Source organism: Eutrigla gurnardus (assembly GCF_963514095.1).
Source record: "Eutrigla gurnardus genome assembly, chromosome: 13".
NCBI classification, from domain to species: Eukaryota; Metazoa; Chordata; class Actinopteri; order Perciformes; family Triglidae; genus Eutrigla; species Eutrigla gurnardus.
In genome coordinates, this window is record NC_139936.1 from 22,409 (window position 1) to 50,000 (window position 27,592).

The 27,592-nt window shown below is 41.5% G+C and overlaps 1 protein-coding gene across 1 annotated transcript in view; it reads right to left on the reverse strand.

Annotated features, from left to right (window-relative positions):
* Positions 1-6,267: 6,267 nt before the first annotated feature.
* Positions 6,268-27,592, reverse strand: part of LOC311022565 (formin-binding protein 1-like) — a 30,203-nt gene continuing 8,878 nt past the window's right edge. Inside the window, exons 4-18 of the mRNA XM_084023891.1 lie at positions 27,472-27,592; positions 20,716-20,778; positions 19,994-20,089; positions 17,832-17,846; positions 17,586-17,714; positions 16,898-17,044; positions 15,907-16,083; positions 15,578-15,769; positions 15,452-15,466; positions 15,257-15,366; positions 13,169-13,301; positions 10,659-10,804; positions 9,009-9,145; positions 7,968-8,126; positions 6,268-6,442 (exon numbers count right to left, since the gene is read on the reverse strand). The exon at positions 27,472-27,592 is cut by the window's right edge and continues 27 nt beyond it. Coding sequence (XP_083880017.1) covers positions 6,414-6,442; positions 7,968-8,126; positions 9,009-9,145; positions 10,659-10,804; positions 13,169-13,301; positions 15,257-15,366; positions 15,452-15,466; positions 15,578-15,769; positions 15,907-16,083; positions 16,898-17,044; positions 17,586-17,714; positions 17,832-17,846; positions 19,994-20,089; positions 20,716-20,778; positions 27,472-27,592 — 1,669 coding nt within the window. The 3' untranslated portion in view covers positions 6,268-6,413. The remainder of the gene's footprint in view (positions 6,443-7,967; positions 8,127-9,008; positions 9,146-10,658; positions 10,805-13,168; positions 13,302-15,256; positions 15,367-15,451; positions 15,467-15,577; positions 15,770-15,906; positions 16,084-16,897; positions 17,045-17,585; positions 17,715-17,831; positions 17,847-19,993; positions 20,090-20,715; positions 20,779-27,471) is intronic.

Sequence of the window (27,592 nt, forward strand, 5' to 3'; positions counted from 1 at the left end):
CAACGCAGTATAGGCTTAGGCTACATCTAGTTGCTAGGATACGGATATCCAGAAAAGGTGTTGGCCCAAGGTGGAGTACTCGTTCTGGATGAGGGCTGAATCATGAATTTCAAAAGGCACTGTCACTGCATCCTGTGTGTCTAAGACCATTGTGATTGTATTTCCAAACAAGCCAGAGTTCTGTTTTGCAGAATCAGAAATACTTATAGACTTATAGACAGTATATACTACTAGCTAGAGCTGCCTTTAGTGATTGTGGAGACCAAATAAAAACCAACAACAAGCTGGTCAATGAAAAAAATACTCAATCAATCCGACTCACTAGATCTGATCAGAGAGGAGATGACAGAAATGTAGATGTTTCATCTGAATGAGACCAGAAGAATAGAGGAACAGATAGAGAAAAATGTCTCTAAATTAATTATTTTCTACATTTGGTTGTCATGGAAACAACATGCCTATCTGCAGGCACATCAAAGTGTGTGTCAGATGGTCCTCAGCAGGGTTCTCTCTTATACACACACACACACACACACACACACTCAAGATTTCAGTTAGAAAATAGAAATGAGGTGTTGAGGAACTTGATATTTCACAGGAACAAAAATCAGAAAATTAGCAAAATGATTGTACGTTAATGTTCTTAAAGATAATTTCAGTACATCCACATCAGAATGTTCAGAGATAATTATATATTTATACATTTAAAAATCAGACTGCTGCTGTAAAATACACTTGAAGTTCAAGGTAATTTTGAAAAACCAGAGGTTTTTACTTTGAACGCATCGCAGAATCAAATAATGGGGAATGCAATAAGAAATGCCTTGTTTGATGGCCAGGCAGCGAACCAGTCTGGTCCACCACCGTCCTCACACATACCACCATGACGTATCCCCCCCCACACACACACACTTTTATTTGGTGTGGTTAGGGTTTAACAAGATAATAATTGTTTAGCTCATCTGCAATTAATGACCACCAGAGTCCAGTCAGACACCAGGTTTCTTGTCACTGTGAAGTAGAAGACGATCACATGGGTTCTCTGTGGTCGACCCTCCTAACATCCTGTAGTGTGTGGACAGTCTCCTTGTGTGTGTGATAATGGTTACTGAACAGACTGCTTCTATTTTTGAATCATATTTATGAATTTTATTATTATTATGTCCGACCTTTAAAAACAAACAGCTGCATCGTATCAGGTCAAAACACATTGATTAATAAATAATTAGCAATCATTCATTAAGGTCAGCATTAAAAACACCTTCTCAAAACTTTGGTGAAATATTCTGCTCACTAATCTGACAGAAGATAAAATGTAAAGAATAGAATAGAAGCTTTATTTGTCATTGCATTAAATACAGAGTATCAACACAACAAAATTCAAGTTGCCACTCTTGGTCAGTGCTATTAAAAAGAGCAATAAATAGTTAATAAATAAGTAAACATTCAGAAAAAACATCCCCTACATGCTCCGCACTCTCTCTTACTCTCACATACACTCTCACCCACCAAGCCCCAAACACAGCACAACATTTACACACAGAAATACCCTCCAAACCCTCCCAGAACATCCTCCAGTACACATGAGCAAACTAGCCGCAGCCTAAAGCAAGAAAAGTGCCTCGTGCATAGGTGCAAAGAATGCATTTACATTTACATTTACATTTAGGTCATTTAGCAGACGCTTTTGTCCAAAGCGACTTACAATAAGTACATTTGTGGAAACAAAGAAACCACAACCTATCATTGCCGATAAAGTAAGAGCTAAAAATAGAATAGGTCCTTGTCTGAGTAAAGTAGTACTTCAAGAGCAACAGTGCTATGGGGGGGTGTATGTGGTTAGTCAATTAGTCAATATAAACTTCATTTATAATCGATTACAGGTTGTGAGTTTGTTTATTTACTTGTTGTTTCCATCATTGTCCCTGCTTTCATTTCTGTGGTAACAATGGAAGTTGACCGTCGTTCAGGGTTGCCATGGAAACCATCACTCTGCTTCTCTCCAGCGAAGTGTTGAAGCCGTGATCCCGATACATCCCGGTCTGTAGCATCACCTCCGAAAACTGGCAGGAAGTCCCTTTGAACCGCGTCTGAAACCGGTTCAGTCCACAACACTGTCTGTCCCTCGTCCCTCCACCCATCTATGTTCTCTCAGTCCGTCCCCACCCTCCGTCCCTCTCCGTCTCATGTTGACAGTTGGTGTCTTGCTGCCGTACTTTGGTTTGAGGTCCGGTAAAGCAGATGACTGATTGACTGAAACACAAACAGCAGGGTGAACATAAAGTATTAGTTGAGTATAGTTTAGTATTAGTACACAGAAAAATACTGAAGTACTACTTTGATTAAAGTCGTACTTGTGACACAGAAGTGTATAAATGTAATACAAGCAGTAATAATACTTCAGAAGTACTAATTTGTTCCAGATTCGCTATTTCTGTTGTTGCACAAGATTAACTGACATTACATTTACATTGAGGTCATTTAGCAGACGCTTTTGTACAAAGCGACTTACAATAAGTACATTTGTACTGCTGTGCCTGCTCTTCAACCGTTTTATAACTTTATATTACTTGTTTTTAACCGTTTTATAACTTCACAGTACATCTTTTTAACTTATCTACTTAAGAATAACCTGCTTGTTTTAATGCACTCACTTGTAGCCTCCCTGTGTTTAATAGTACTTGTTTTAAATGTATTGATTTTTAACCGTATATGTAAAGTGTCTTTGAGATCCCTTGAAAAGCGCTATACAAATAAAATGTATTATTATTATTATTATTATTTGTCAAAAGAAAGAAACCACAACGTATCATTGCCGATAAAGTAAGAGCTAAAAAATAGAAATAAGTGTTAGGTCCTCATCTGAGTAAAGTAATAGCTGTTCAGCAAAACATACCTTAAAGTCCCATTCGGCATGTCCGGCGGATGGAGGGCACTCAGATTTTGAATGTTTACAACTCTCAGGCTCCTCCCCCACAACCACCGAGCTCCTCCCCCACGACCACCGAGCTCCGATGTTGACTCTGGTTTTATCACGGGCACCGTCGCAATCTTTCTTTTATGTCAAAAGAAGGAAACCAATGTTGGAACCTCAGGGTTTGTGTCTTCGAAACAATTCATGGATGCAGATTGAATTGTTTCTGAACATTCAGATTGGAGCGTCTTCTGTGTGGAAACACAGCCACCACCTGCACCGGGGGTCTTCCCCTCCCCTCCCCCCATCTACCTGCAGGCCTGTGTCACTGGAAGTAACACGTACCTGTGAACTCCAGATTCCATTCTGATTGGTCAACTGCAGTGGAAGTTGACTTCCTACCAAGCAGACCAAGTTGGGATCTCTCCTCTTTCTACTGAGATGTCGACCTGAACACAGGTCTCCAAGCAGCGCCCTCAAAACAGCCAACAAGCTGGCTGTTGGAGCCTGCTTCTGCAACAAAGACAAGAATTCCTAGTCGAGATGCATCTCACTAGAAATTCCTCCATCCACAACTTCAAGGACAGCAACTTTCCTTCCCAGGAACCTGAAGACAGCAACCTTTCTTCAGAGGAACAACCAAGAACCAACCCTTCTTCAAGGACTGGTAACAATCTGGGCATAGCTGAGGACAGAAACTGAATGTGATGACCTTAATGTTTCAAAGTGATTTTCTATTTGATGTAGGCCTATTGTTGAGTTTAGTGTGTAACCTTCAGTTGTTAGTGATCCAGAACAGACAGGTTGCATGCTCACTAATCCAGCTTTCCTAACGGCTCTACATATATTACACCAATTATACACGTATATAGAAACCTGTTCTCCAGGCCGGGCCACACGGCCTCCCACAAAGAACACCCCGACTCCACACGGCTGACTGGTCGACGCCCACAGTTTTAAGTTATTCGTTTTGTTCAGTTATTGTTCAAAGTTATTTTCAATAAAATAGAAAAATCTTGCAATCTTTGATAAGTTGATTTAATCTGTTTTATAACATTATAATATACATATTATAATTAATTGTCAAATGATTAAAAAATGTTCATTGATCAATTCAGATTGATCACAGGGTAGCTGTGGATTAATCATGTCAAATATACAGTTAAGTTCCCATGTTCTCTGTATATTGTAAGTTGTAAGAGCAGATTTGTTAATTAGTGTGTGTGTCATGGTCTGACTGTGATTGGTGGGTTAGTCTATATAGGGTAGGAACCTTTGAGGGTTCATCAGGTGTTTCCACCCGGAATAGGGAAAACAGTTTTTGACTTTGATTGTAGAAGCTAAGCCAATGCTTTAAGCCACTGAGGCATTTCAACGGGAAACCTAATTGACGCGCTTCTTACGTTTCCATGGTAGATGAATGAGAGTCAGGCCTTTATGTTCCGATGCAAACAAGTCCATTTATTGTGACATCTTATGCTTTAAATCACACCATCCCTACACATATATCCATCCATTCATCCGCACGCAGTGTAGCGGTCAAAAACTGTTTTCCCTATTCCGGTTGGAAACACCTGATGAACCCTCAAAGGTTCCTACCCTATATAGACTAACCCACCAATCAAAGTCAGACCATGACACACACACTAATTAACAAATCTGCTCTTACATAAGTATTATAAAGATAAATGACAGAAAGCGAATATGAACCAAAATTACTCACATTTCAGTCCTAATATGACTACTTCATAATACCATTACACTTCTATAACTTCAATAACTTTGAAAACATCCAACTTTGTGTTTTCCTGATACAAACAGAGCAGAGTTGCAGAAGAGATATTATGAATAATATTATATTAATTTACCCTGCTGTCAGTTGTGATGGGAATTTTTCGTGGTTTATTATAGGTGAACTAGAAGGTTGAGTAGTTCTGACTTATAATATTCCAGTGTCATGAGGTTACCAGTATTCTGCACTTATGTCACGTCATGTGTGACATGAGTTAAAATGCATCTTGTGACACCAGCACAGCTGGCAAGTCAATATGGATCTATGGACACTGATGAGTTCAAACAACACATCCTGGATAAAGTTTGCCGTCTACACAAACAACGGAACAATGCTTTTCTGATGACACATCACAAACAACTGTATAAAAAGCCCTTCTCCAGACGGAAGACTTGGTCAGACTCTTTAGGAGTCTATCTGGCCAGATAGTTTGCTCTGAAGCTGTATGTCGGTGATGCGGTCTGCTTGGACACCCTGTTTGCGAGGGCTTTGACTTATTAGACTTTGTCTGTTTAGTGTTTATTCATTGTTCCATCTTTGTTTTTACACTCGAAAGTCACATCCAGCGTTAACAAAATAAATAATTATAACATTATTATATATTCAACGTTTGGGTATTTCTAATAACACAATTTCCCAATAAATACAAATGAAAAACTAACGCTCATATTAAATGTGTTACAAAAGGAAACGGATAAACGGTTGTTGGTTTACTCAACACTTAACTTAAGTGTAATTTATTTTGAAAGTTTAACATACAGGAAGTTGAAAAGAACATGATCAGCAGTCTCATGTTGATTCAAAAGATCAATAACTGATCAATATCTCACTAGAAAATAAAAAAGTTTCACATTTCACACAATCGACAACATGATCATTGATCAAGAAGCAGAGGGCGAAGGCAGTCACAGGGGCGGGGCCAGCCACAGTGGGCGGGGCCATACCAGGGGGCGGGGCTACACACTGGTTAATCTGCAGGCGGGGCTAATATGAGCAGGTATACAAGGGGCGGGGCTACACCTGTCAGCTACACTTTATATTTACAGTTTAAACCACGCCTACAGTGATGTCATAATGTACTGAAGTATACTGTGACATCACTAACAAACAGTCTCTTGACCAATAGGGAGGATCGTCCGTACATCAGAATGATGAAGAACCAACAGAGGTGAAATAAAACACTTTGAAACAAAACTACGTGAGTTGATGAGTCATGGGGTTCAGGGTTAGACCAGAGCTCTAGTGGTCCGTCTAATACCTAATCTCTGATGAGCCTGGGACCTGTCTAATACCTGATCTCTGATCGGTTTGGGAAATGTCTAATACCTGATCTCTGATGAGCCTGGGACCTGTCTAATATCTGATTTCTGATCACTTTGTAACCTGTCTAATAGCTTATCTGTGATGTTTCTGTGAACTGTCTAATATCTGATCAGCTTGGGACCTGTCTAATACCTGATCTCTGATGTGCCTGGGACCTGTCTAATATCTGATCTTGATCTGTTTGGGACCGTTCTAAAACGTGATCTGTTTTGGACACGTCTAATATCTGATATCTGATCTGTGTTTGGGACCTGTCTAATATCTGATCACTTTTTCATTATTTAACTTCTCAGTAACCAGTAGAAGCGCTCCTCCGTCATCAACAGCCGTCTGTCCTTTACATCACTTCCTATGGCGAGACATCCTCATTCGCTGATTACCAAGCTAGACGAGACGACTACTCTGCACAAAGCCTACAACACAGAGAGAAAGAGACAGGTAGAGAGACAGACCGACAGATAGACATGTAGAAATGAAGACAGGGAGAGGGACAGACAAAGACAGACAGGCAGAGAGAAAGAATAATAGAATAATAATAATGCTGATACTACTAACAACAACAGCAATAATAAACACGTTTTAAATCACAGTAAACTAAACATTGTTAACCATGTTATGTCGGTTAACTGACAACAATATCTGACCCCCCAGAGGACCACCCCAGTCTAGTCCTGACTCCCTTTAAAGGACCACCCCAGTCTAGCCCTGACCCCTTTAAAGGACCACCCCAGTCTAGCCCTGACCCCTTTAAATGACCACCCCAGTCTAGCCCTGACCCCTTTAAAGGACCACCCCAGTCTATTTCTGACTCCCTTTAAAGGACCACCCCAGTCTAGTTCTGACCTCTTTAAAAAGGACCATCCCAGTCTAGTCCTGACTCCCTTTAAATGACCACCCCAGTCTAGCCCTGACCTCTATAAAGGACCATCTCAGTCTAGCCCTGACCCCTTTAAAGGACCACCCCAGTCTATTTCTGACTCCCTTTAAAGGACCACCCCAGTCTAGTTCTGACCTCTTTAAAAAGGACCATCCCAGTCTATTTCTGACCCCTTTAAAGGACCACCCCAGTCTAGTTCTGACCTCTTTAAAAAGGACCATCCCAGTCTAGTCCTGACTCCCTTTAAAGGACCATCTCAGTCTAGCCCTGACCCCTTTAAAGGACCACCCCAGTCTAGTCCTGACTCCCTTTAAAGGACCATCCCAGTCTAGTTCTGACCTCTTTAAAAAGGACCACCCCAGTCTAGCCCTGACCTCTATAAAGGGCCCTCTCAGTCTAGTCCTGACTCCCTTTACCACCCAGTCTAGTCCTGACCCCCTTAAAAGGGCCCTCTCAGTCTAGTCCGGACTCCCTTTAAAGGACCATCCCAGTCTAGTTCTGACCTCTTTAAAAAGGACCATCCCAGTCTAGTCCTGACTCCCTTTAAAGGACCACCCCAGTCTAGTCCTGACCCCCTTAAAAGGGCCCTCTCAGTCTAGTCCTGACTCCCTTTAAAGGACCATCCCAGTCTAGTCCTGACTCCCTTTAAATGACCACCCAGTCTAGTCCTGACCCCCTTAAAAGGGCCCTCTCAGTCTAGTCCTGACTCCCTTTAAAGGACCACCCCAGTCTAGTTCTGACCTCTTTAAAAAGGACCATCCCAGTCTAGTCCTGACTCCCTTTAAAGGACCACCCCAGTCTAGCCCTGACCTCTATAAAAGGACCCTCTCAGTCTACTCCTGACCCCCTTTAAAGGACCATCCTAGTCTAGTCCTGACTACCATCCATCAGCAGAGGTTAGTTAAAAAATAAAGTACACTCATCGTCATGGTTATAGTTGCTGATGCCGTAGCTGTCATGGAGGTCACATGTTATTAAAGTTCTCATAAATTAAAAGTCCAGATGAGGTCAGATGAAGGTTGTATAAAGGTCATGTGAAGGTCAAATGTAGGTCCTGGCACCTTTGGCACTGCTGTCCAGGAAGACTTTGATGTAAGACGTGGGGACGTATCCCTCCTCCTCCAGGTTCCTCCGTACTCTGGTCCAACCGTCACCTTTGTCTTCTTCCACCACAGAAAGTATTTCCCCCTCCACCATCGACAGAGTGCCTTCATTCTGACCTGCATAGATCAAAACCTCTGGATCAGACCAGATCAAGTTAATGAACCCTTTTATCATCTGGCGTTAAGTCCTGGACCTGCAGCAGTCTGGAACCTGGACTTGGACTGCTGTCTGGTCCAATGAGAACATCTCACCTGGCAAAGAACAAGGTTTTATCTTCTGGTACACTGCCACTGAACAGGTGAGTAATGTTTCTCCCATCATGCCCCTGGCCCAACCAGGCTACCTGAGAGATTGAACCCTTGAGTGGTGATGTCATTCTCGAGAAAAAAGTTGAGAGAGATGAAACCTCCATGTGTTAAAGAGATATGTCACAATGAGTCACGACTGCAGCGTCAGATTCTTTTTATTACAAAGGTCTATGAGGACAAGTCGCCAAAGGATTCTGACACTCATCGGGTCAACTGAGGACTTCCTGTAATCTGCAGTAAAGAGTTCAGTCTACCCACAATCCACCACCACTTAACGATGAAGCATTTTTATTTTAAAACTTCAGACAATTTTTCTACAAGAAACAGGTTGACAGCAGAATTTAAGACGACTGATGATTGGAGAACAACATGTCCTCAGACATGGGACCAGTTTCAGTTCAAGAGTCCCTGTGTTATTGTCCTCGTTTCTCTGATGTACGGCGGCTGGACGGCGGAGGTTCTATAATAACTTCCTGCTTTCCTCCCTTACATTACAGACTACGTCTGCTGACATCAATGAATGGGCCGCCTGGCAAGAACTCCATGCGAGGGAAGTGTGGTGGTCCCAAGAATTTTACATTTACATCCAAAGACTTAATTTGGACTAGACTAGAATTAATGGTGACATCGACGTGTACCTGTTTTTCACCTGCTGTCCTGATGTACTAGTACTACAAATGAAAACTTTACCTTGGAACAGGTAGAGGGACTTGCAGGTGCCGATACTCGGTAATGGTTCTTCCTCATCAAAGTCGTCATCAAACTCTGAACTACGAGACTTAAACTGAAGCTCTGCACTGTGGTCTTCAGTGTAGCTGCCGTCAGGACTGTACACAGAGAGAGACAGGTAGAGACAGAGAGAGACAGGTAGAGTTAAAGAGAGACAGGTAGAGACACGTAGAGACAGAGAGACAGGTGAACAGAGAGAGACAGGTAGAGCCATACAGGTAGAGACAGGAAGAGACAGATGCAGAGACAGGTCAGGAAGAGACAGGAAGAGAGAGAGACATGTGGAGACAGGAGGAGACAGAGAGGCAGAGACAGGTAGAGACAAAGAGAGAGAGAGACACTAATGCATTTCAGACCGTTATTATTAATAATCAATAATCAGTAAGAAGTAAAGTAAAGTTAAAGAGTAATCAATAATCGGAAATAAGGATGCAAATTATCGAGTAATTCATTAATTGATAGTTGTTTCATCTCATCGATCGATGATCGATTAATTGATAAGTGGCAATTCTTCTGAGCAGCTTAATTTCCCTCTGAATAGGTTCCATCTACTGCATATGTAACATAAAATGCTATCTTCCTTATGATATAAAGAAAAAATGCAAATCATATTCCTTAATCAAAGATTTATTCTGGGCTCACTTGAGGGCAGGGAATAACATTTTGGTAGCATATCATATTCTGAATAGAAAATATCCAAATATTACACAGGCTACTTAACATGAAAATAAATTGGGCATTCTCTCATCTGCGACATTGGAAAAATGAATAGCAGCAGCATAAAAAAATACATTCCTGAATAGAAGAATACAATACTATGTAGGCTACTTTAACATGAAAATAAATTAGTGTCTCTTAGCAGCATAATAAAATGAATTCTGAAAAGTAAATAAGGTGTCACATGTGGACTATTAGCAGCATTTATAATCCCCCTTAAACTGGGAAATGTGACAACATCACAATAACATTAGAAGACCAGGATTGGACTGTCGTAGCTCTAGTTAACTGCTTTCGTGGAGTCACACCCTTCGTCCCAACGCTGTGGTGATTGTAGGCTGAGAACCTCGCGCTGCTTGTAGCACGGCTGAATGTGACATATTTAGGTGGTAATTCAACAAAGTTGTGGAGTTGTTGTATTTTAAAATACTTCCACATATTGTGCATTTGGCGTATTTGTCATCATTAACCGACTTAAAGTGGCTCCATACTGCACTCCGTTTTGCCCTCTTCATCCTGTCAGATTCCCGCTTCTCGTTTGTCTTGTTGTTGTCGTCAGAGCCCTGCTTTGCTTGTGTTCCCGCATGTGCGTTAGTGCGTCTGGCGTCAAGCGCGCCCTCACGTCGACTGCCGGGGAATTACGGGTTCAAAACGCAATTAATTGCAATTAATTTATTTTAATTGAGTAATTTCTTATCAACAATGAATCGATAATCGATTCATTGTTTGCATCCCTAATCAGAAATAATCAATAATAATCAGTAAGAACAAATAAAAAGTAATAATCAATAATAATCAGTGACAATAAATAAAAAGTAATAATCAATCAGTAATAATCAATAATAACCAAAAACCACTACTCATCAATAATCAGTAATAATCTATAATCGATACCTCTCTCTGCTAACTGGACTCCGGTTGTCAAGCTGTTTCAAGCTGCTGCTGCCTGGCGTCGTCGCCTGGGAATTTAACCCACAACCTCCACTTTGTCTTCTACTGCTGTGGTCAGACAGTCTGCAGTCTGCTTCAGAGAACCACGCCTACAGAGAGCAGACGTAAACATTCATCATTATACGTTAACGACCACGCCTACAGAGAGCAGACGTAAACATTCATCATTATACGTTAACGACCACGCCTACAGAGAGCAGACGTAAACATTCATCATTATAAGTTAACGACCACGCCCACATAGAGCAGACGTAAACATTCATCATTATACGTTAACGACCACGCCCACATAGAGCAGACGTAAACATTCATCAACACACGTTAACGTTCACGCCTACAGAGAGCAGGCGTAAACATTCATCATTATACGTTAACGACCACGCCTACAGAGAGCAGACGTAAACATTCATCATTATACGTTAACAATCACGCCTACGGAGAGCAGACGTAAACATTCATCATTATACGTTAACAATCACGCCTACAGAGAGCAGACGTAAACATTCATCATTATACGTTAACGACCACGCCTACAGAGAGCAGACGTAAACATTCATCATTATACGTTAACGACCACGCCCACATAGAGCAGACGTAAACATTCATCAACACACGTTAACGACCACGCCTACAGAGAGCAGACGTAAACATTCATCAACACACGTTAACGACCACGCCTACAGAGAGCAGGCGTAAACATTCATCATTATACGTTAACGACCACGCCTACAGAGAGCAGACGTAAACATTCATCATTATACGTTAACAATCACGCCTACGGAGAGCAGACGTAAACATTCATTATTATACGTTAACAACCACGCCTACAGCGAGCAGGCGTAAACATTCATCATTATACGTTAACGACCACGCCTACAGAGAGCAGGCGTAAACATTCATCATTATACGTTAACGACCACGCCTACAGAGAGCAGGCGTAAACATTCAACATTATACGTTAACGACCACGCCTACAGAGAGCAGACGTAAACATTCATCATTATACGTTAACGACCACGCCTACAGAGAGCAGACGTAAACATTCATCATTATACGTTAACGACCACGCCTACAGAGAGCAGACGTAAACATTCATCAACACACGTTAACGACCACGCCTACAGAGAGCAGACGTAAACATTCATCAAAACACGTTAACGACCACGCCTACAGAGAGCAGACGTAAACATTCATCATTATACGTTAACGACCACGCCTACAGAGAGCAGACGTAAACATTCATCATTATACGTTAACGATCACGCCTACGGAGAGCAGACGTAAACATTCATCATTATACGTTAACGACCACGCCTACAGAGAGCAGACGTCAACATTCATCATTATACGTTAACGACCACGCCTACAGAGAACAGACGTAAACATTCATCATTATACGTTAACGACCACCCCTACAGAGAGCAGACGTAAACATTCATCAACACACGTTAACGACCACGCCTACAGAGAGCAGACGTAAACATTCATCAACACACGTTAACGATCACGCCTACAGAGAGCAGACGTAAACATTCATCAACACACGTTAGCGACCACGCCTACAGAGAGCAGGCGTAAACATTCATCATTATACGTTAACGACCACGCCTACAGTGAGCAGACGTAAACATTCATCAACACACGTTAACGACCACGCCTACAGAGAGCAGACGTAAACATTCATCATTATACGTTAACGACCACGCCTACAGCGAGCAGGCGTAAACATTCATCATTATACGTTAACGACCACGCCTACAGAGAGCAGGCGTAAACATTCATCATTATACGTTAACGACCAGGCCTACAGCGAGCAGGCGTAACATTCGTCATTATACGTTAACGACCAGGCCTACAGAGAGCAGGCGTAAACATTCATCATTATACGTTAACGACCAGGCCTACAGAGAGCAGGCGTAAACATTCATCATTATACGTTAACGACCACGCCTACAGAGAGCAGGCGTAAACATTCATCATTATACGTTAACGACCACGCCTACAGAGAGCAGGCGTAAACATTCATCATTATACGTTAACGACCACGCCTACAGCGAGCAGACGTAAACATTCGTCATTATACATTAATGATCACGCCTACAGAGAGCAAGCGTAAATATGCCTCCACATATTAACGCCATTCACATATAGATGAATATTCATGAACATTGTTACATGCCAGGCAGGCTCCTCCCCTCTCTTGTCCTCAGGGGTTCAGCATGATTGACTGACTGTCAATGTGGCGGGGTTGGGCAGTAGGTGCGTTTGGGGTACCCTTTACATTTGACCCCACACTTTAGGATTGTTTTTACACTGAAAAGAGTGTTACAAATAAAATATATTATTATTATCATACGTAGATACTTTTGTTGGACCCACGGTTTATAGGTCGGTTTATAGGTTGATGCCATCGATTGATCGATCGGAAGATAGATAGAATTTATCGTACAGACCTGGTTCTTCCTCAGCTCGTCCTCCAGTCTCTGCAGACTTTGTTTCACTTCCTCCAGTCGAGGGTCCAAACTGCTAGGGTCGCCCATCTGAGGACTTCGTTCATAGACCTCCCTCATCTTCAACAGAGCGTCCCTGAAACGACACCAATACATACCGTTGCTACTTTTATTGATTATATTAACAAATACATTAGACATTTTGCAGAATGAAATGTAAACTCACAAACAGCTGTTATATACTCTGCAAACATATGATATATACTTAACAAACAGCCGTTACTCTGCAAACAGCTGTTATATACTGTGCAAACAGCTGTTATATACTCTGTAAACAGCAGTTATATACTCTGTAAACAGCTGTTATATACTGAACAAAAAGCTGTTATATACTGAACAAAAAGCTGTTATATACTGAACAAACAGCTGTTATATACTGAACAAAAAGCTGTTATATACTGAACAAACAGCTGTTATATACTCTGTAAACAGCTGTAATATACTGTGCAAACGGCTGTTATATACTCTGTAAACAGCTGTTATATACTGTGCAAACAGCTGTTATATACTCTGTAAACAGCTGTAATATACTGTGCAAACAGCTGTTATATACTGTGCAAACAGCTGTTATATACTGTGCAAACAGCTGTTATATACTCTGTAAAGAGCAGTTATATACTCTGTAAAGAGCTGGTATACTGTGGAAACAGCTGTTATATACTGAAAACAAACAGCTGTTATATACTGAAAACAAGCAGCTGTTATATACTGTGTAAACAGCTGTTATATACTCTGTAAACAGCTGTAATATACTGTGCAAACAGCTGTTATATACTCTGTAAAGAGCAGTTATATACTTTGTAAAGAGCTGGTATATACTGTGGAAACAGCAGTTATATACTCTGTAAAGAGCAGTTATATACTGAAAACAAACAGCTGTTATATACTGTGCAAACAGCAGTTATATACTCTGTAAACAGCTGTAATATACTGTGCAAACAGCTGTTATATACTCTGTAAACAGCAGTTATATACTCTGTAAAGAGCAGTGATATACTCTGTAAACAGCTGTTATATACTGTGCAAACAGCTACATACTCTGTAAACAGCTGTTATATACTGAAAACAAACAGCTGTTATATACTGAAAACAAACAGCTGTTACATACTCTGTAAACAGCTGTTATATACCGTGTAAATAGCAGTTATATACTCTGTAAACAGCTGTTACATACTCTGTAAACAGCTGTTATATACCGTGTAAATAGCAGTTATATACTCTGTAAACAGCTGTTATATACTCTGTAAACAGCTGTTATATACTGTGTAAACAGCTGTTATATACTGAACAAACAGCTGTTACATACTCTGTAAAGAGCAGTTATATACTGAAATACAGTGTATGATGTATGTATACAACGTTAAGCCATGAAAATAAAATTTTTTCTATTTTGGCATTTCATCACAATTTCTCAACATAATATTATACAAACAGTTGCTTATTTGCCTATATATATTATTAAGCAGTTTGCTTAATATACTGTAGCTTGTATTCATGTTAAGGTATATGGTGTATTTTTAGACACATTTACATAATGGTTATGGATAGGTATACATGTCATGGTGAGTTCCTCATCTCAAACAATTTATTGAAACAAAAACCAACAACAGTGGTGGAGGTCATTAACTCAAGGTTAACATATTTTTTCCACAAGCACTATGAGGTTTTTTTTTGGTTGTTCTCAATACAAAGAAGTCACGAAAGTCATGTTATTATTTCAGACACATTATATTTGTCAATACTCTTGACTTAGATGAAGATCGGATCACATTTTATGACAAATTTATTCAGAAAACCATGACATTCAAAAAGGTTCACATACTTTTCTTGCCACTGTATGTGTGTGTGTGTGTGTGTGTGTGTGAATGTGTGTGTGTGTGTGTATATGTGTGTGTATGTGTGTGTGTGTGTGTGTATGTGTGTATGTGTATGTGTTTGTGTATGTGTGTGTGTGTGTGTGTATGTGTGTATGTGTATGTGTTTGTGTATGTGTGTGTGTGTGTGTGTATATGTGTGTGAGTATGTGTGTACCTCTGCTCTCTCTCTCTCTGGATCTCCTGGTTGATGTTGTTGATTCTGGTTTGAAGTTTCTTCCTCCTCTGTTCAGGTGGAAGATGACTACAGTCTGCAGGACCGGAGCCCTGCAACAGTTCATCATATCACATTATATTACAATATATCATATTATATCATACAGCGGAGTAGACAGACAGATTTGATACTGACCAGTTTGAGTGAAAGCTGTCAAATCAGAGAGGAGTATGAAGGAAAGAGGACAACATTAAAAATAGCTTTTATATATATTTATGTATTTATTTGTACATAAACGTGTGTGTGTGGGTGTGTGTGTACCCCTCTTTTGAGGCTGCGCAGACATTGCTTCCTGGTTCTGGAGCCAGAGGTCATGAGGTCATTTAGCCGCTGAGCGATTGGTTCTCTGGCGGAAGGGGGCGGGGATGGGTGACTGTTGACCACGCTCCCAGGTGAAGGTGAGGTCGGGGGTGGAGGGGGAGGCTGCCGAGGGGAGGAGAGGAGGGTCAACAGCTGGAGAGAGAGAGAGAGAGAGAGAGAGAGAGAGAGAGAGAGAGGGAGAGAGAGAGAGAGAGGGAGAGATGTTTGGTGAGTTCGAGGCGACTCGTCCAGGTGTATATACCTTTCACACACACGTTTGTACAATTTACCTTGTTTTTTCGTATAAAGGGCCACAGCTTCCTGCTGTGTCTCCGCCCCTCCATTCGGTTGTCGAGGTAACTGGATTCAGAGATGCTCCTCCTCATGGAGGAGCCGTAGTCCTCAAACTCCACGTCACCTGGGGGGTCGAAGCCTGATTTGTACACCTCCACCACCTGCCGGGTGTCCTACATACACACACACAGAATTCTTCCTCAGCAGATGGCATTGCTCGTTGTCATGGAAGTGGTTTGGTTATAACCTTGTTACCGTGGAAGCTGCAGTTGCCAGGCGCTCACCATGTTTATACAGTATGTTACCATGGTTACAAAATTGACTTTGACAGCCTTGAGATTGCGTGATGACACATGCAGACATACTGCATCCGGTCACCCGCATGCCCCGCCCACATCCGGTCAACCGCATGCCCCGCCCACATCCAGTCACCCGCACGCCCCGCCCACATCCGGTCACCCCCCCATGCCACGCCCACATCCGTTCGCCCGCATGCCCCGCCCACATCCGTTCACCCGCATGCCCCGCCCACATCCGGTCACCCGCATGCCCCGCCCACATCAAGTCACCCGCACGCCCCGCCCACATCCGGTCACCCCGCACGCCCCGCCCACATCCGTGGGCATGCATGCCCCGCCCACATCCGGTCACCCGCATGCCCCGCCCACATCCCCGGGCATGCATGCCCCGCCCATCTCGAACAGAATCAAAGGAGAAAAGTAAAAATAACTATAGAGAGAGATGGAGCGAAAGATCATCTGAAATCACAGAACACCCAACACCTTCTTGAGACCTCAAGAATCTGGCTGAGGGTGAAGACCTGGTCTACTGCTCCTCATGCGGGACACAAGACTCTCAAGGTTGCATGAAGAACTCTTCAGTTCAGCACTTTACACAAACAACTACGTTAAAGGGGGAAACAAAAGACCCAGGGAGTTCAGCAAACACGGATCACAAGTTCCCAAAGCTCAGTCCGAGAACACTCACCATCCTGGGCTGGATCCCCTCAGCAGCATCCATCATGATGTCCAGACAGCGACTCACAACAGGAAGACATTTCCTCTCAGCCTCTGCTGAAGAACGCATGGCTTCACAGATTCTCTCGATCCGCCGCTCCTCCATGTCCTGGATACGCTGCACACAGGACCAGCACACATTCATATGCCAACGAGTCCCAGTGAGCTACTGGTGATTTACCTGGTATATAACTGGTACCAGGGTGGTACTGTTGATATATCTGGTATATAACTGGTACTAGTGTTGTACTGTTGATTTACCTGGTATATAACTGGTACCAGGGTGGTACTGTTGATGTATCTGGTAACTGGTACCAGTGTGGTACTGTTGATGTATCTGGTATATAACTGGTACCAGTGTGGTACTGTTGACGTGTCTGGTATATAACTGGTACCAGTGTTGTACTGTTGATTTACCTGGTATATAACTGGTACCAGTGTGGTACTGTTGACTTGTCTGGTATATAACTGGTACCAGTGTGGTACTGTTGACGTGTCTGGTATATAACTGGTACCAGTGTGGTACTGTTGATGTATCTGGTATATAACTGGTACCAGGGTGTGGTACTGTTGACGTGTCTGGTATATAACTGGTACCAGTGTGGTACTGTTGACGTGTCTGGTATATAACTGGTACCAGTGTGGTACTGTTGATTTACCTGGTATATAACTGGTACCAGGGTGTGGTAATGCTGGTGCTGGTCCTGGTTAAACTGGTTTAGACTGGTCACATAGTCTTTCCTGGACTCTTCAGCTGCTTGTTTTTTCTGTTGAGCTGTCTGACGGGCCTAAGACCAGAAGACAGTTTAACATTAAATATATCAATACAATAATATACTAAGGTACAAAATCTAAAATAAAATTGAAATTAAATACATAGTTTGAGTTAACAATTAAAAACGTACCTTCAGTGAGCAGCGCTGAGAGACAGACAGACAGACAGACAGACAGGCAGGCTAGTTAGATATCATCACTGATGTTTCAACAAAACATTATTACACCTTTTCAACATCAGATTAGAAAGTCCCTCTAGACTTCCGTAGGGGTGGGAATCTCTTGGCACCTCACGATTTGCTTCGATTCAGAGGTCAACAATTCGATTCTAAACTGATTATTGATGCATCTCGATGCAACAATTTTCATTTCCATGCATGATTTAAAAAATATTAGGGCCGGGACTTTAACGCGTTAATTAAGATGAATTAATTACACAAAAATTAACGCATTTTAAATCGCACTTATTTTTGCACCGCGGAACGTTTCTCACTGGATGAGTTTCAGGTGGACCGATTATACTGGAGCACCAACTAGCGTTCATGACTTCAGACAACAACAAACCACGTGGATGGGACATTTTGTTATAAAAAACGAACGGATGGAAGCATCGATAAGAGCATGGTTGTGTGAAAGCTATGCAACAAGGAATTTACATATCACCGCAGCACATCGAGCCTCAAGTATCACCTCAATGCTAAACACGTTAGCCCGACTCCGAGTACAAGGACCCACACCCAACCTACACTCCACCAGATGCTATTGCTACACTTAATGGCAAACATTGCACTGGTCTGTTGGACTTGGTTGAACAAAAATAAACAATATTTTGTTGCTTAAGCTTATGTATTCAGTCATTATTCAATGGTATACTAAAAATCAATGTGAAAAAAATTACTTCTCACTGTTCTAAGGTCAAATATTTATATGCGATTAATTTCAATTAATTAATTACAAAGCCTCTACTTAATTAGATACATTTTTTTAATCGAGTCCCAGCCTTAAAAAATATATATTTAATCTGAGTTTGCTCAGATCAGAAAATCAACAGGTTTATTACCTTCTCTAATATTTTATTAAAGAAAGGCTTTTCTTTGTCACAAGTAGATATGACTTTCTATTAACTCAAAGTCCACCTGTTACAGGCGATGAGCATATCCCAGAACAAACAACAAGGTTGGGTTAGGGTTAGGGTTAGTTGTGTTGTTCAGTGTTTACGTAGCCGCTACCGTGTTAGCCTAGCTTAGCTCTGAGCGAGCCGAACGCCAAAACAAGCATTTTTAAACGGACAGACTTAACAAACCATGACTTCAGACTTTTTACTAATCGCCGTTACTTCGGCATACTCTTTAATCCGTAAATTGTAATTAAATCACGTGTTTTTTTGATAGCGACCGGTGCTGTGAATGCAGCTCTATGAGATTCACCGATCCCCCTCCGGGTAAAGATCTAAACTCAGACAGGGCGCCGTTTACTTCCCTGTGTGACTTCCACAACATGTACAAAGCACTAATAGTGCTTATTTCGGCCATGAATGATGAAACATTATCGGTGTAAATGTTCTCTCTCAGCCGTGTCTGTGTTAACACCACAGACTGTCTGGGCGCTGCATTTCTGAGTTCCGCCTTTTGCATTCCATAAACAATGCTTTATCAATTAACATTTAGACATTTGTGAATCGGTTCAGAATGGTCCACATCCACATTGCGATGCATCTAAGAATACATTTTTTTCTCCACCCCTAGGCTTCCGTGGGGACACATCGTCAGATCAGCCACGGATTCATCTGAATCCCGCCTTTAACACTTTCTAGTCGCAGATCCATATTGTGAACAGCAAATACATGTTGACGTCGTCAGGAGATGCCGGTTCCTGATTGGCTAAATAATGGAGCTAACAGCTAACCACCTTCATGGAGGTGGGATTGAGTTACATTACATTCAATCTCTATTCAGTAACAAACACCTATGGATGATATTGGTAACATAATCAATATGTGTTCAAATGTAATTTTGTAAAGTGAAGTTTGAAGGAGATGTTTTCACGTGAGTATAAAATAGATATTTTATTGGGAATGAGTTAGTTATTTCTGAGTGGAAGCGACACTAAACATCGGCATTGATTGGTGATGATTGATAATTATTGTGATGAACAGTCAATCATTTTGGTACTTAACCTGGTGTGATTTATTGTTGTTGTTGATTAAACTCAGTTTAAATGTTTGTTTAGTTGTGATGTTGTACTCTCAGGTTTCAACATGGTCATGTTTATGCTCAGAATTGTGTTCGTTCACCTTTTCTCCGTCCGTCTTGTTGTCGAGGTCAATTCTGTCAGAGACTTGCTGAGCTCGCTCTGCTTCCTTACAGTCCCGCTCAAACCGGCGTTTACTCTGGACGACAAATGACACCAATGACATCACATTGAAATTAAACATCACAGCGTTTCACCTGTTTTACTCTCCACCAGTAGATTTAAAATCAAAGTGTGTTTGTGTTTTCTTTCCATCGTTGGGGTCTGATTGTGTCATTGTGTTGTTTGTGTTGTGTGAGTGGACTCTTCTCTGTTCTGGTCCTCAGTGGTGGAACGAACCCCCGACTAATGTCAGGACAGCAGAGTCACTGCCATCTTCTGGAAAAGGCTCAAGACTCACCTGTTCAGACTTCACCTCGACTCTGCATAGCATGACCCACTAACACCCCCCCCCAATAAAAAAACCCTTACCTATAGCACTTTGATCGTAGCACTGTTGCTCTTAAGGTATATTTGCTGAACAGCTACTACTTTACTCAGATGAGGACCTAATACTTGTTCTATTTTTAGCTCTTACTTTATCGGCAATGATATGTTGTGGTTTCTTTTTTTCCTTCTTTTGACAAATGTACTTATTGTAAGTCGCTTTGGACAAAAGCGTCTGCTAAATGACCTAAATGTAAATGTAAATGGAGTTAGAGGCTGAGCATTGGCTGGTCGGGGTCAGGTGTGTACTGTTGGTGGGTGGAGTCTGATGTCACTCACAGACTCCAGTTGTTTCCAGGAGCTCTCAATGTGCTGCTGGGCACGGCGGCCATCTTGGAAATGCTGCAAAAAAATCAAACAAATAAACAGGAAGTTGTCATTAAGGCCTTTTTTCACATCTTCCTCACTACTGAATGTTTATTTTCAACAATCCCGATCAGGTCCAGGTGGTCTTCAGAATGTCGGTGGTCTAGTTTGCAGCACAACTGGGACCACACATCAGAAAGAAGAGCACCGATCTCCAGGATCCACCTGATCCTGAACAGGGTCTACAGTGCGATCCCACACTGCTCGCCGATCGCTGCCACAATCTGTCCTTCATCATCACCACAAACACCATCATCACCATGATCATCATCACCAACATCATCATCACCAACATCATCATCATCATCACCACGAACACCAGCATCACCATGATCATCACCATCACCATCATCACCATGATCATCATCACCATCACCATCATCACCATGATCATCATCACCATCATCATCACCATCACCATCATCACCATGATCATCATCACCATCATCATCATCATCACCATGATCATCATCATCATCACCACGAACACCATCATCACCATGATCATCATCACCATCACCATCACCACGAACACCAGCATCACCATGATCATCACCATCACCAGCATCACCATGATCATCACCATCACCATCATCACCATGATCATCATCACCATCACCATCATCACCATGATCATCATCATCATCATCACCATGATCATCATCATCATCACCACGAACACCATCATCATCATCATCATCACCATCACCATCATCACCATGATCATCATCACCATCATCACCATGATCATCATCATCATCACCACGAACACCATCATCACCATCATCATCATCACCACGAACACCATCATCATCATCACCATGATCATCATCATCACCATCATCATCATCACCATCATCATCATCATCATCACCATGATCATCATCACCATCATCATCATCACCATCATCATCATCATCATCACCATGATCATCATCATCACCATCATCATCACCATCATCATCATCATCATCATCACCATGATCATCATCATCACCATCATCATCATCATCATCACCATGATCATCATCACCAACATCATCATCACCATCATCATCATCATCATCACCATGATCATCATCATCACCATCATCATCATCATCATCACCATGATCATCATCATCACCATCATCATCACCATCATCATCATCATCATCATCACCATGATCATCATCATCACCATCATCACCATGATCATCATCATCACCATCATCATCATCATCATCATCATCACCATCATCATCATCACCATGATCATCATCATCACCATCATCATCACCATCATCATCATCATCATCACCATCATCATCATCACCATGATCATCACCATCATCATCATCATCATCATCACCATCACCATCATCACCACGAACACCATCATCATCATCACCATCACCATCATCACCATGATCATCATCATCATCACCATCATCATCATCATCACCATCATCATCATCATCATCACCACCATCATCATCATCATCATCATCATCATCATCATTACTGTAGGGGCTACAGCCCCACGATTCTTGGATGTGACTTCTCAACGAACGAAAGATGAACTATTCACCTTTAAAAGATATACAGACTAAGGTCCCCTCGTAGCAGATGAGTAAACATTCTCCTTCAGACCACTTGGAGGAAGTGTGAGTCCTCTTTATGGCTCGGTTAGAGTATTTACGAACCCTTAAATCAGAGCATCTACAAGATCTCCACGCACCCCCGAACAAGGAGGACCAGACCTTCAAAGTCACCAGACTTTGAGGCACCTAAACACATCTGGAAACTGATTAACACCTTTGTTTGACAGAGAGCCTTGATTGAAGTATAAAGGATAACACCATATCTCTTCCTCACCATTTGCTCCCAAGGCATGGTGAAGACCCCTTCCTCCCCTCTTGGGAGTCATAAACTAATGACCTGGTCTGCTGGCATGCAGAGAGAGGTCACATGAACTCTGCAGGAAAACATGTTCACATTTTGACCAATCCAAGAAAAGGATGAGATATGTGTTCAATATTAGTTTAAAACCATCCATAATAATCATTGAAGAATTATAAGCATACGGGCGAACGTCCCGTTGTTCTACGACGAAGGACAGAGAAGTTACCAAAAATGCTAAAAATTAACATTGTCATTGTAAGGGATTTAACTACTGCACTCATGCAGTCAGACCAAAATATGTTTGCTCATTAATCTGCCCGCATCACCAAGGACAAAATGCTTACTAAGTTACCAAACTTGTTTGGGCTAGCTTGATAGGTTTGCATTGTATGTGTTTGATCAAAGTTCCTTTCAACTCTACCAAAAATGATTTGTACAGAGAAACGTTTACCGTTCATGTTTCATTTGTTCATTCTTTGTGCCAACTTTGACCATAACGGCGAGATGGTGTTCAAACGTTCTAGTCATAGGATTGCATTTCGTTTTGTTTAACAGTTTAAATCACAAAGATTTCAGACTGTAACTCGAACGGGTCCCTCCTGGGGACCCGTTCGAGTTACAGTCATCATGATCATCATCACCAACATCATCATCACCACCATCATCATGATCACCGTCACCATCATCATCACCAACATCATCACCATCACCACAAACACCATCATCACCATCACCATCACCATCATCATCACCATGATCATCTTCATCACCATCATCTTCATCACCATTATCATCATCGCCATGATCACCATCATCTTCATCACCATCACCACAAACACCATCATCACCATCATCATCATCACCAACATCATCACCATCACCACAAACACCATCATCACCATCATCTTCATCACCATCATCTTCATCACCATTACCACCATCACCATGATCATAATCATCATCATCATCACCATCATCTTCATCACCATTACCATCATCGCCATGATCACCATCACCATCATCACCACCATCACCATTACATCATCACCATCACAATCAGAAATCCTACAGTTTACGGGTCATGATAAATAGGTGCAGCAATACATATGCATGACATTGGTATTTCCCAGATGTCCTGAACGCAGCACTGGTGCCATAAACTCTTTCTGGAGGATCAGATGATAAAAAGCAGGAGGAAGGTAAAGTCAATACATTGACTGCCAAAATAAAAGCCACTGTTAATGTCCACGCTTATGCATCTACATTACTTCCACCCAGCAGCTCTGAACATTAGTGTGTGTCAATGACCCAGTTTCAACTCTGTGTGTGACTGTGTGTGCAGCTGTTTGTTACGATACATCAGAAATAATGAATAAGACAAAGAGACCCTGCTGCTCTCCCATTGGCCGGCAGATGTCTGTGTGTTCAGGTCAACAATGTAAACCTCTAAATATAAACCTACTGTTAACCATAGCAACAGGACTGCTGAATCTAACCAGTAACCACTCCCATTAAAACCAGTCTACTACTCATCATTTTCAATTCATCTACGTAATGAAATGTATTTTTTAGGCTAGAGCGCCGTTCAAGCCTTTTATTATTTTATAGAGACAGTGTGGAAACAGGGAGAGAGAGGGAGAAGACGCGGTTAGATGCGGAAAACTGATCGCCGGGCCGGGAGTCGAACCCGGAATCACAGCTTGGAGGACGTTGAGCCTCTGTATATGGGGCGGCTGCCCTAGTCACTGCGCCACCGGCCGCCCCATGAAATGTATTTTTAATATCCAATATTGAACATATTGGATATGTGACATTGCAAAGAAACAGCAAACTATACACTTAAATTATCATTATAATTTTTTCAGTCGGAGAGCCTGTCAAGCCTTTTTATTATAGAGAGGAAATTAGGGGAGAGAGAGGGGGGCGACATGCAGGAACTACGTCCCGGGGTGGAATGGAACCCTGGACCATCGCGTCGAGGACATTTAGCCTCTGTACATGGGGCGGCTGCCCTTAGCAACAGGAAGTCCACTTCACTGGGACCCTCCTCAAACAGCTTATGGGATTGTTCCAATGTTGGATTATTGCAGAGAATAAAGTGTTTATAATACTGACACAACCAATCAAATTCAGCCACACAAATATAGGCCAGTAGCACATCTACAGGTGATGTGGGTATATGGCCGTGCAAATTAAGGCTAATCCTCCCACACTGGCAGACGTATGTTTGTATGTTTAAAAGATAATAATAAAGGAATTTCATGATTTTTTTAATTCACATTGCTTTTTATTTGCTCAAAGTCTGTTGATCATCACCAGCGTCGCAGATCAAAGAAAAGAAATCAGCAACAGGATAAATAAAGTACCTTCTATTTGAGAAGAATTAGAGGTGTAATGATTCATTCGATTAATCGATGAAAAGATTCAGATTCAGTCCTATAGATTCTACTAAATCCATCTGCTAAAATAAAGAAATAGAAAGAATCGTTTTGGCTTCACCAATAATCGTTATAAATGCGTTTAATTGTGTGAATCGTGATTCTTACTTATGATGTTTTAATACGTTTAACACTCTCTCCCCTGCCAGCATGTAGTCTACTGAAAATGTTAAAAAATAACTGAGCAATGTTTAATTACATTTTTGTATTGAGCATGAAATATGATGCAGGACTACTTTTATAGGATAAATATGTTAAATAAGTAATTCTGTGGTCTGTTTATTTTTTCATCTTTCAGAAGAATACAGATAGTCTCACTCGCATTGTTGCATGTTTATTTTATGGATATAGAATTTTGGTTACAAGTTACTGAATCGAATCGAATCGTCAAAAAAAAAAAACGTCCTTGAATCGAATCGCCAACTACTGTATCGTTAATCGAATCACTGTGAAGCCAAAGATTCACCCCCTAATAAGAATACATCTAAGTTACACAAACATTTAATATAATACACACATGTAAATATGGTCATCGTCTATGGTGATCTAGGTAGTCAGTGATATTATAAGTCTATTCATTTACAAATTGTAATATTGCAACACGTGTAGTTAATTAAAGTCATGTGTATGGTGAGCTCAGTGATATAATAAATAATGTAATATACACAATCTTCGTCCTACATTTGTCAGTTTAAACTGTTTCTTTAGGTCTGATTATGTGTTTAACTTCTTCATAATTCTTCTAATATGAAAATATATCTCTCTGCTGACACTTTCTAAACTCGCTCACAGTCAGACTGATAAACCTGAGTGATTTACTGAGTTGTCAACCACCATCATTTAGTGAGATCACAGTTGTTAGTTGAAGATAATCTGAAGATAATCTTGAAATAGTCTGGATCTGATAATTCAATTCTCCCTATGTTGATATACATGAATCTTAGCGACTTGTGTTGAATCAGGAAGACTCATTCATTCACAAATCTCCCTGGATTCTCCCCTCTCCGCTGGCCTTGGGCATCACTCGAGGCTAACCAGCCAGATTCCTAGATCCATAAAGATCCCTAAACCAATCATATCACACATTTAAAATGCTGCCCTCTGCTGCTGGCAGTCGTCATTGCAGTTCATACCAAGACAGAAAGAATCTCTGCTTACCACTTCAGCATCTTGTTGTTGATTTCTAAAACATTCTTTCATCAAACACCCTTTCTAGATGAACCCAACCTCAACATAACTATTCTGCCGGAGTATGCACCACCTGGAGGGGGTCGCAGGAGAACCCAGTTTGGGCAGCGGCTCCCCCTTAGCTGAGCTAGAAGTCCTGATGTCTCAAGACCGTGGCATCATTCAAGCTTAAGGCCTCCCTCAGTCTCAGCTCTGTGGGTGTAAAGGGACAAAGAAATGTGTCTCTTCCCGAGCTCCTCAGACCAAGAGAGGGATCATCAGGGTTAAGGTTCACCCTGAGCCGCTCAACATCCAGCATGCTGCGTGTGTCTTCTTGAAGGAGAATGCAGCTAAATGCAACATACCGGTATGCAACAAAGTAGTTAGAGCAAAGGGGTATCACACCAGCAACATCACTTCAATAAAACAAATCAAACATAGTTTAAATCTGAAGCAGTGCAGCGTTTTGACTGCTTTAGCAAAGCTGCTAGTGTTAGCAATGTTACATCTTCAGTGCAGCCTCCTGACTCCGACTGTGAAGGCGGCTCACAGCCTCATCAAGTCCAGGTAACACTCGTCGTTAGAAGAATACGTCTTTAGTTGGATTCAATCTATTTCTGTTAGCTGCTGGTTAAAGAGCATTACGATCAGACACCAATGCTGCTGTTTCAGCTGCTGAAATCAAATGAAAATGAAATAAAATGACTTGAAATGTCAATCCTTTCATATGATGTCTTTTAATTTGAAGATAATATAAGATAGTCCTTTATTAGTCCCACAACGGGGAAATTGCTGTGTTTACATCAGCAGGGAAAATAATAAGTAAACATGCAAGAAATCTAGACATTATAAACAAACAAACATGATATCTATACATCCTAATGATACCCATCACTACTTTGACAGAGTCGGAGCCTTTTCTCTCCTTACATTGATGCTATGCTTGATTTTGTGTGTTATGTCATATTACCACAGCATCACTAGCCCCTTCACTAAACCATGTCACAATGTCGCCAAAGACTCCTCAGACTGATAACCTGAAGATAATCTCTCCGTAGTCCAGGGAACAGAGCTCTGAATGGATATGAACAGAGATGTATTCATGTTTTCTTGTCATATGTAATATTCTAAATGTGTGATGAGGATTTACTATGGTCACTCTGCTGAGCTGTTTACTCACGTTCTTCCTCTCCGTCTTTACTTCCTGTGTGTATCGGGTCAGCTCACACGCGATCTGTGTGTTGAGGTTTTCAGCCAGTTCTTCTCTCTGAACGGCAAGTTCATTCAGCTGACGGAGAGTT